This window comes from Rhamphochromis sp. 'chilingali' (genome assembly GCF_963969265.1).
Source record: "Rhamphochromis sp. 'chilingali' genome assembly, chromosome: 21".
Lineage (NCBI taxonomy): Eukaryota > Metazoa > Chordata > Actinopteri > Cichliformes > Cichlidae > Rhamphochromis > Rhamphochromis sp. 'chilingali'.
The window spans coordinates 7,955,282-7,966,251 of record NC_137949.1 but is presented as its reverse complement, the minus strand read 5'-3'; the positions used below and the strand labels follow the sequence as shown (position 1 = coordinate 7,966,251).

At 41.5% G+C, this 10,970-nt stretch overlaps 1 protein-coding gene across 1 annotated transcript; it reads right to left on the bottom strand.

Annotated features, from left to right (window-relative positions):
* Positions 1–4,853: 4,853 nt before the first annotated feature.
* foxi2 (forkhead box I2) lies at positions 4,854–8,993 on the bottom strand. Its single transcript, XM_080871302.1, has 2 exons — positions 8,226–8,993; positions 4,854–7,400 (listed from the first exon to the last, which is right to left on the bottom strand). The coding sequence occupies exons 1-2, from the start codon at positions 8,827–8,829 to the stop codon at positions 6,811–6,813; spliced, it is 1,194 nt and encodes a 397-aa protein (XP_080727428.1). The 5' UTR covers positions 8,830–8,993; the 3' UTR covers positions 4,854–6,810.
* Positions 8,994–10,970: the final 1,977 nt, after the last annotated feature.

The following is a 10,970-nucleotide window of genomic DNA, read 5'->3' as shown; positions in this document are numbered from 1 at the left end:
GAAGGGAGTGTGTGTGTGTGGAAGGGGTGGAGGTGGGAGTATTAGGGAGGGGGTGAGGACGAGGGCAACGATGTGCATTCCACTGAGCTTTTGGTCCAATTTGCCCATGACGGGTTCCCTAGGGACTGACACCCTCCTCCACTGAAAATATTTGAGTATCCTCCTGTTCTGTTGTTCCAAAACACACCTAAAATAAACCCCAAACACACTCGCAAACCATGTTGCTGCTGCACATTTTGGGGTAAACAATGCTGTTTACTTGTTGATACAGTCTGAGAAATGGGACATGGAGAATATGGAGGAGTAATATTGTTATTGACACCACTACAAGAGTTGTACAGCGAATGTGGCTGTGCAGTTAATAACACTCTAGTTTAAGCTGGTGTGATGAGTTTGAATATTAGCAGCAGTGTCATGTTTAACCACAAATTGGTCTCAGACAGCAGACCCAGACAACCGGCAGCAGCTTTACAGATTTTATTGTAAAAGTGGAATCGGTATTCAGAAAGCAGGCAAGTGGTGTGAAAGGGATTTCTTTCAATAGGAATGGGACTGTAGCTTCTGCTGGAGATGAGGGGAGAGTGTCCAAAGTAAGTTTGATAAGGTCTTGCAGAATTTGTAAATCGATTTGAGACCTTACGTATTTGTATCATGAGCAAACACCTTACGTATTTGTACCCCTCACCTGGTTCTGCTGGAGGTCTCATCCTGTGAAAAGGGAGTTTTTCTTTCTCACTGTCACAAAGTGCTTGCTCAAAGGGGGCCATCTGATTGTTGGGTCTTTCACTGTATTATTGCAGGGTCTTGACCTTACAATGTAAAACATGTTGAGGTTACTGCACAATGTAAACTGAACTGGTACGTATTTGCCAACAGAGACCCTCCAGCGAAGGGTTTTCAACGAACACAAACATCCTCCCATCCAGTTTTCAAAGATTCCAATTGCACATTGCTTCGTGTGGATGATGCTGTGCATCGATTGAGTGCTGATTGGTTGAGAAAAATGCCTGAAAAGAAAAGAAGGGGCAGCAGAGTTGGGAGACGTTCAGTACAGACAGAAGTACAGACAGTGGCTGCAATGGGCACTTTTAATTGTTATTAATGCTCAGTTTGATTTCAGCTTTTAAGATGATGGACCAACAACAGCACAAGAGTAGTAACACATATTTTCGACTCTACCCTCATCTGACAATAGACAGAGGGCTAGAAGTGGATGGTTTGACTTCAGACATGTGGGATGATAGTGATGATTCTCATAGAAGCAGACAATTTAAAACAGTCTGCAGATGAACTGATTGATTTCTCCATTTCAAAAGGACCAATAAATCTATGAGAGAGTTTCTGGGAGGAGTATGTTAAAAGAAAATGTCCTTGGAGCCAAGCCTTCTGACCCGGGGAGCACTGCGAGGCTGAGGGGTTCCCCTTTTGTTTGTCAAACCGTGGTTTTGAGGAGGGCGGCCTTAGCCTTTTTCCATACTCAGTGGCAGCAACATAGATGGAGCTGGATGGATGAAATATCTTCCTCTCGTTCTTGAGCTGGAAACAAAGGCTTGGTAACCAAGGCAGGCTTCAAAAGTACCTGTAGAGGTCAATGTATTATTGGCATACTCAATCCAGGGCATAAATAGAAAACAGAAAGACCACAAATCACCAGTCACCTTGCTGTGAGTGAAGTGTGAGGAAAACGCAATTAATTCTCAATATTTTAAGGGATTTACAGGCTAGCCTCAACAATATCCAACCAAGAGCTGGAATTATTTTGTTTACACATCACTAAGCTAAAATATGATACCTGTGTTGAAAAACCAAGTTATTAACTTTAAGTACTTTTTAACGTTTAGACACCTGCCTGTTGTGAGTAACTCCACACCTACCCACTGGGTAGGCCTTGCTGCTGTATTTACAGTTTGTTGAATGTTCCCTGTTTCGGATTAAAATAAATAAACAAAAGTGACCAAAAAGTTAAACATTCATTAAAAAATAGTATCTTTAGTTCAACTAGTTTTGCATATACTTATATAAGACTAAAGCCTTTAGTACAATCACCACCAGTGTGTAGTATTGGTAAGAAGAGCTATCCAAACGTTCCCAAACCCTCACAAGCGTTTGGTTAGGTCACCAAACAGCTTAGCAGTGAAGTTAAAGTGCATCCCCACTGGTGAGTGGACAGACTGGAAAAAGCTGTTGCAACAAAGTGTTGCTAAAGTTTTTCTCAATGGGATGTGGATTCCGTCAGTTCAATGTTTAAGCTCTAGGAGGAAGAACAACAGAAGGGGTTAATGTAATCCATTACATTGGCGGGGGCCTCTAATAACTGGTCTCTCTCTGCGTCTCCATTGGCCCGCGGAGTTTCCATTGTGCTGGCTGGTGCAGGTGTGGGACATGCTTTGTTGATCATAATCCCCTCGGCAAGGGGAGAGGCTTTGAGTGTGTTTGACGTACCCCACCGGCAGGCCCTTTGCTCCTCGGCCGCCGAGCAGCCACCGTCTCCAGCGGCCACTCATGGGATCCGACAGGCGGAAAAATAATGAACAACATCTCAACCCGGAGCTGACCTGGCTCCAATTCACCAGCTCCACACGAGGGGTAAACGAACCACTTAATTGAGCCTTCCAGGATCAAATCATGCCCAAGACCCCCCCAAGCCACCCTACTACTTCAACCCTCCCCACCTTCCCACTTCTACAGTACGCAGCCCACCAAGATTTGTTTTTCTACACATGCCAAAACTATTATTCTCCTTTTTAATTTTAGAATTAAAAGTCAGAATGGTGTTCACAGGTAACGTAACTTGAAGCATTTACTCTCAGATTGAGTGGTGCATGGCTTCTTCTTTAAAATGTTCTCTCTTTCTGCACAATTATGACCAAAAACATCATCAAATATAAAAAAAACCCACCAAAAATTGACTTTGTTATCACTTTATTGAAGAAAAGCACCTGTAACCTTCTATAGTTGCTAAAGACAAGCCAGAAAGCAACAAAAAAGAGCACAATAATTTGTGCTATCCTTCACATTACTTTTTCCTTTATTTAATCTTATTTGTTAAATTGACTATTTATCTCCACAAGACTGTAGATGATCATAATAATGAAGTAATAAAATTGTTTTTTAAGGGGCACTGATGCTTCACAGACATGGTTTGACCTTTACATCAAATTGAAGTTAAGGAGCAAGGTCAAATTATAAAATACTTGACCTAATAGCATGAAAGAGTTGCTATTGTCAGACATGGGGAAAACCTGTTTTGTTTTCGTGGATCATTCCGGGACATTGACAGTCCCGTGTCCTGAAACGAGCCACCGGCCCGACGCAGCATCACTCTGCTGTGCTTATTTAACATCGCAGTCAGGGATCCTTGATGAAGTTGATCTCCGGCCCTTCATGTGAAACATGCTGACGAGACTGAACAGTTGTTTTCTGTGCTCCCTCTAAGATGTTTCTCATTAGCGAGGCGTCACCTCTTCCCTGTCTATTATCAGAGGAACAATTTGGGTTCGGGGAGAGGAGAGGGGGGGTGTCTTGTGGGGTCGTTTTGGGACTTGAATTCGGCCTACACTGTACAGTCACTGATCGAAATAGCACCAGCAGTCTAGTATTTAACCTGCTTCCCAGCTGGCCCAACAATGCTGCTTTTCAAATGTCACCCAATAGGGCGAATGCCAAATTAGGACGGGGTGCCCAATGTTCCAGGCACAAAAGAAGGTGATCAAACAGAGCCTGGGTCAGTGGATCCTCTCTAATTGAAAAGTTCACACTTGGCAGCAGGAATGCTCATTCACGGACAACTCTGGAGAAGTCCACCAGGATGGGAAAAGCTCCGGAACCGTCTGCTCGATGTACATTGACATCGAAGGTCAGATCTAGGTAATCTGACTGTCGCTCAGGAGTCGCTGCAGCGCTGGAGAGGAGCGCAGAAGAAGAAACACGACGTGCTAACTGATCCTTGCTTTTACAGATTAGATCACACTGGAATGACTCTTTGGCTACGAAGCTGCGATCGTGAAAAGCTACATTAATAGGGCTTAATTAGTAGGTCAGATTTTTATTAATGAAACAAGGGTCACACAAGTGCATGGCATGAGGTGAAATGCTTTTAAACAATGTTCTATTATTACATTATGACAATATTTTTTTCCCCTTTAATTATGTTTGGATCCTCTAAATGGAAACGATACGCCCTCCCACCCCCACGCCCTCCCCTGCAGTCTGCAACCATTCTCATAACCGAGGGCCAAAAGAAAGAAGACGCAAATCCGAGATAATAAGAAAGTACAGTCATGTCAATTTCACGGCACAGTGCTTAAGTACCTGGACACATGCATGGTGTGAATTATAAACAGTGAAAACTAAATAAATCATCACATCATTGTCCCTAATCTGCACAATGGGTGGCAAATATTTGCAGAGGGAATTTCTCGATGCATCGTTTCTTAGCAGGAACAAAGGAACATGGCCTCCTCTCAGTTTGGGACAAACACTGCTGGAGAATGGAGACAAAGAGATACTTAAGGGGGATATCTTCACCTCTCTTCAGAGAGTCCCTAATTGATACATGGGGACCGGCATAAAGGACAGAGCACAATGGCTCTATTGTTTCACGTATTCTTTCTGTATGAAGTCGTCTGTAAACTGCTGAGTCTTTGGACCGGCTCCAACCTTGAACTTTCTTTCTTAATTTTGGTCAGAACTGAGCACAGCTCGTCTCTGCCTGTGGAGCATATTTAGTATTAGAAGTAGGCGCAAAAATATTAATCTGCTGTTCCCTTTGAAGTGGTAAATGTTGCAAACGTGACAGGAGAAAGGAAAAGTTGCACACAGAGCAGGCTGTAAATTTAAAACAAAGCATGTTTTCGTATCATGAGGGTACAAGTTTAATCTCTTTGTAATGCTGTACAGAAATATTGACAGAACAATAATATAGAAAAAAAAACATACTTCAGAAATGTACGTGTTGAAAGTTTCGAGGATTAATTTTCCTCAGAGAAACATTTCGTTTAACTCCTTACTGGAAACTTAACTCTCCGCGTTTTGATTTCCTCTAGATGAATATCGCAATCTGGAGATCAGCTGACACTTTAGCCTTGTCAGTAATTCACTGGAGGTCTTTCACTGGAAGTTTGAAGTTGTCTCACTTTTCCTTATAATTAGTACAAAACTGCATAGTTCTTTCTGGGGAATTTCCCAAATTCTAAGGAAATGTGAAAGCATCCGTGTGAACTTTTCTTAATTTTAGGAACAATTTTTGTTTTGGTGTCATTTTATTTTATTTTTTTTTACGTATTGAACATCATTAGCAGTGGCAGATAGAGGCAGGAGGAGGCCCGGTATAAGCAGGCAAACTACCTGGTACTAAAATTGTCTTCTGAGAGCAAAAACCACCCGACAAACACTAATCGCTGATCTGAAAGTAAGAAAAATGGACTAAACAGAATAAAAGAGTCGTGCTGTAAACTTGACTTTAAACCACTACACTCAAGCCATAGATTCTTGTTAAACTCTGAGTACAAGCAGAATATTTATAAAGCTGGAAAAGGAACTTGAAAAGACCCACACAATAAAAATAATATGTAAATAATAGGTGAACATGACATACTAAAAAAAATGTTCATAGTATTTTTTTTTTATGCAAGTTGTTTGACTTTACAACTGATTATTAAATTAAAGTAAATTCATGGGGAATACATTTAAATTACAATGCAGACCTGAATGCACCTCATGCCCTGTTTAAAAGGATGCATGACAATACAGTAGATAGCACACAGCATTTATTTGTGATGGTAGATGAATCTGCTTATGTGCTGAATATAACGTATAAAGAAAAACAAAGGCAACAGAAGATACATAAGCCATTCAGTGATTGTCACATTGAATCCTGAGTGAAACCATAGTATAGGATATAGCTTTAGTGTACAGATCTGGGGGTTTAGTGAGAGCATTTCTTCTGCGTTTTGCAAAGCTAATATTCTGCTTTAACCAAACTATGTTCACACAACAGTAGATAAAAAAAAGCCTATTTGCATAAATAGCATAAATAGTCACCAACTACTTTCATAATTTACAAAAATACATATTTATAAAGCACACGCGTATTTAAATGAGCCTTAGTGCTGCGGTTTTAGTCAACATGGAGATATTAAAAAAATAAGGCAAGCTCACGTTTAAGTTTACTTGTCTGTGAAATCAGTTATTATGTGTCTAAATATACAAAGAAACCTGTCATAGTATTGGGCACTTTCATGTCATGTGATTGTTGTTTTGAGGTAATGGCGGTCTCACGAAGGCAACTTTGGCAGATTTGCATTGACTGCGACTCAACTATGTGATCTGATAGAAGAATTTGGCTGCTCCGGAGAAAAATGGGCCACACTTGGCAAATGCATGTTTACATCTTAAGCGGTTTTATCTAAAAAGCAAAAGTAACATTCAAATAAAAAAAATAAAATAAAGTTTTTCAAAAAATGCAGTTTTCAGTGGCAGCCTTTTTTTTTTTAAAACCACTGAGAGCTTTGATATAGTCATGAAAAAGAAGAAAAAAGAGAAGTGCTTCATTTTTGTTACACTTTCAGGCTGACCTTTCCACCGTTTTAATGTTAAAAGTTAAATTAACATTAAGTTAAATATTTCGTGTTCTTTAATCTGTCTGGCATGTTGATCGGTGAAGGAAGTGTTGTGTTTTTTTATGTGGTGGAGTGCAACCCAGCCTGTACTTAGATCTCGCTGCAGAAATAAATGCATGCAAGCATGCGTTTGAGTCATAGAGCAAAAATAAGTCCCTGCAACAGTGTGACGCTGTGGTTAAAGCAGGTCCTATAGCTCAGTGCCTTCCCTGGGATAGATCAAGCTGTTGACACTGAAACTGTTATAGAAGTGACTGTTGAACTGTCCGCTCTGCCCTCCGCCAAACGTGTTGTAGTACACTCCACGGTTAAAATGCAAGCTCTCGCTGTGCTCTGATGGCCCCGTGTCCTGCCCGCTGTGGTTGGGGTGGTATGGGCTCAGGGCGGTTATGTTCCTGTTCGAGAGCTCGTTCACCAGTCCAAGGGACCCCTGTCGGCTGGGGCCCCCCGAGCTGAGCGTGGACATATTGCTGTAAAAGTTATTAAAACAAGGAGCAGAGGAGGCCAGTCCAGGCGGGGACGCAGATGCGGATGTTTTGTGGTTCTCGCTCATCACTTCCATCTCTGGGGAGGAAGGCCCCAGGAGCTGAGGACTGTCTGAGGGTTTCAGTGGGGCAGCCGCTGTCGGCCTACCATCCTCAACCTTTGTGGCACCCACAGCTGCTGCTGCTGCTCCTCCTGCGCTGCTCTGATCCGATCGTCTTTTCCTTTTCCTGCGGAAATTTCCGTTATCAAACATCTTCTCACAGTTTGGATCCAACGTCCAGTAGTTCCCCTTCCCTGCAAGTGGAAATGAGAGACACATCACAGCTGAATTACTTCAGTTTTGTAATATTGAAACATTACCTGATCAGAATTTGTCTGACTAAATAAAATCCTAAATTTCTTTCTGATGCCATTTTTTAAAGCTTCCCGTCAAACTTTACAGTACAAATCAAAGCAATGTGAATGAACCTTAAAAGAAATGATCTATAAGAGATGTCTGTGTCACGGAAGCTAAGATCCAATAGGTAAAAATGTACTGTATTATACTGCCATCCCTAGTTTCCTATTATCTGCACTACTGGACACTTGGGAGTTCTCTTGGCACCTCTTCCTGAGCTGACTGTCTTTCTAGTCTAGACTGAAGTACAGGTTAGAATGAAAAACAACATTCCAGTCATAGTGTACAATACAAGCACTGCTTTAAAAATACTACAATAGACTACTGAAGGTAGTGCAGAGGAACATAAACTGTACTACATTATTGTATATAGTCTGCTCATATTTATCCGTCTGTATATATAAAGTAGTGCTACTTGTTTTCCATTGCAATATGAAAAGCACATACCTGACCTGATCATATTGACTTATTGGCAGTAAAAAAAAAAAAAACACTTTACAAAGCATCAACCAGGGTTTTACGCACATATCTGCTTAGGCACTATAAAATGAAGTTATTTAACTATTCATATTAATTTTTAAAAGTTTCAATTTTGATTGATTGAACGAAATTTTCTATTTAACTGATCACCACTGAGCCCTCCCGATGAGTAAACTCCATGTATTAAACGCCTCAACACTTTTGATGTACTAATAACGTTTTCTGTGATGCGTTCACGGTACCTGGATCGTCCTCGTCCCTCGGCACTTTTTTGAAACAGTCGTTGAGAGACAGGTTGTGCCGGATAGAGTTCTGCCAGCCCGCTTTGCTCTTCTTATAGAAGGGGAAATTGTCAGCCACGTACTGGTAAATCTGACTCAGGGTCAGCTTCTTCTCGTGCGCATTCTGGATGGCCATGGCGATGAGCGCCGAGTAGGAGTAGGGTGGACGGACCAACTTCAGCAGCTCCTCCTGGCTGGCGATGGACAACCAGCCCAGGTCGGGCCCGCCGAATCCAGGTGAGTTTGTTATGAACTGCCGCTGCGAGCCGTAGGAGGGCGGGATGAACGACGGGTTGTTGCCGTGCAGGTATGAAGCGGACGAGTTGACGCTCGGCCCGTTGAGCCACAGGTAGGGATTTGGAGACGACGCGTAGTCCCCGAGGCCGTAGCCAGCGGGCCTTTGCGCACCTTGGAGGCTCGGCTGGTGGTACATGCTGCTGAAGTTGTCGCAGTAGACAGCAGCCGCCATATCCGGGGCCTCCTGGGCGCCTTTGGGTGGGAGAGAACCGACGGTAGGGGAGGTGTGGTGGTGCTGGTGATGGGACTGAGGATCGATGGAGTTCATCACTCCCCGCGGGAAATCCTAAAAAGAAATGCTGAAGCGATTCAGGTGTCCTCTCCCCGGTGGTGCGCGCACAGCAGCAACAAGTGTCAGGGAGGATGGAGGAGTTTGGGGAGTTTTAATAGTATAAACCCTTGACAGGAGCCACATGCGAGCGCTTTTCCCAACAGCCAATAAACACACACGGTGAGTAAACGGGGGTGTGGTCACGCTCTAGCTCATTCATCAGAGAGTGGGTCAGTGGTTCTCAAAATGTTTCCCCTCCTTAAACCTCCCGGAGAGACACAACAGACACCCGCTGGGTTCAGATTTTCTCCGAGGGGTGGAAGCTGTGATCATTTAGCCTCAGTCAACAAACAGCGAACGTGGCTCAGACTGTAATAATCGCTTTTAGATGGGATTTCCTGGCCTGCTCACTTAGACCTGCACTAGAATTTACTTTTTTCAAGCCACCGAATGTCCCTTTCCCCCCTTCCTTCACTAATATTAAGTACTGTAAACGTTATTTTGGTTGGATTGTAAATACCGAGAGCTGACAGCAGATCTTTGGGCAGGCAAACCCATCACCCGCAGCCATCCAGATTTCTGCCACGCTACCTGTAACCACTCAGCAATCCACATAATGGGCAGCTGTGCAGTTAGAGACATCCCCTGAATGAGATGATTGGTTTTAAGTGATTTTAATTAACAAAAGTCTAACAATTAGTCATTATAAATGCAGGAAATGAATAAAGTGTTTTGTAGTATCCATTAGCTGAATATGCAGTCATGGGGACTATTAAACCTCTCTTCATCTCCAATCAATGAGACTCTTTTCAGGTACTTGAAAAAAGTATCCCTTAGCCATGCTGAAGTGCCAAAGCAAGTGTGTGGTTAAAGGATGGTAGTCATTATGTTTTCTATGTGTTTTTACTTGGATTTATTTATTTTATTTATTTATTTTAAAAAAAGCAGTGTTACTGAAAGATAGTTTGCTTTTCAAATCAGTGAATTTCAGTATCTCATAGCTCATAAGACAATGGGAGTATCCACACACCAAAACTCTTAATATTTTGATGAAGCAAATCATGCAGGACTAATATTTAATGTTTGATCTTCCGGGAAATGAGATGAAAACCTCAAGTAGATTAAAGGAACTGCAGTGGATTAAATCCTTCAAGTACAGCAGCTCCTTGGTGTGAGCAGTAGCACTAGTATTGTATCTGTAAAAACCTTATTTCCAATATCCTAAATTTATTTTGTACATTTACTCCTACATACTGACATGGTGTTTATTTTTTTTAAAACACAGAACATGGTGAACTTTGACTCAAGGATCCTCATCAAAATAAAACAAACCTTAACCCTTAAACCCAGATTTAAGCACTTCAGTGTGGTTCTGATGGAAATGGAAGCAAAGGCACAGACACACAAACTGTGTGTACTATGTATATGTACCACATATACATAGATTAAATATATGTAAATACATGTTTATGACTCTGTCCTTGACCCTGTCATACTGTTTTTTTTTACAATAAAGAGATCCCTGTGAGGAGCAGTGATTTGAGCACCCACAATGTGAATATATATTCAGAGGGGAAAAAACTCAGTAAGTCATTTTAATAAATAACACTACTTTCGATATGCATTCTCATAGCGCTCTTTGCTTTATTTTATTAAGGTTTTTGTGATGCTTCACCGTTTATCTCTAAATTAACTGTTCCTGTCTAACTTTTATTCACTCATCTGATGTGAAATTCATGAATTAGATCCTAGTATGTAAGAAAATGATGCTCTAAAATTTTCATATACTCCAGTTAATATGATTTGTGAAGCTTGAAGAATAACACTTCCCAAAGAGGACTTCCTGTTATTGTTCATGTGCCTCGTAAAAGCTGCAATTAAACTGCACCTATTAATATTGTGAACTGTCAAGAAGTCTCAAGCGAAAATTGCTCGGCGGCACAAACATTATTGCCCATAGGCAAGAAATAACAAATCTGTTTGTTTGAAGAGTTTTTAAAGTTGGTTTTGTGGGTAATTAAGGTGTCTGGAGAACATTCGGTTATTTGTTTTGTCTTTTAGTCAAAGCATTTCCTCTGTTTTTTTTTTAAGTTGATGAAATTTCTTTCATTTTTCAAAATAAAAGATCAGTATATTTT

Coding starts and splice junctions, on each gene's coding strand:
- foxi2 (XM_080871302.1), bottom strand. CDS start 8,829: ATGAACTCCATCGATCCTCAGTCCCATCACCAGCACCACCACACCTCC. Junction 7,401..8,225: donor GAGGGACGAGGACGATCCAG/GTACCGTGAACG, acceptor TTCCACTTGCAG/GGAAGGGGAACTACTGGACG.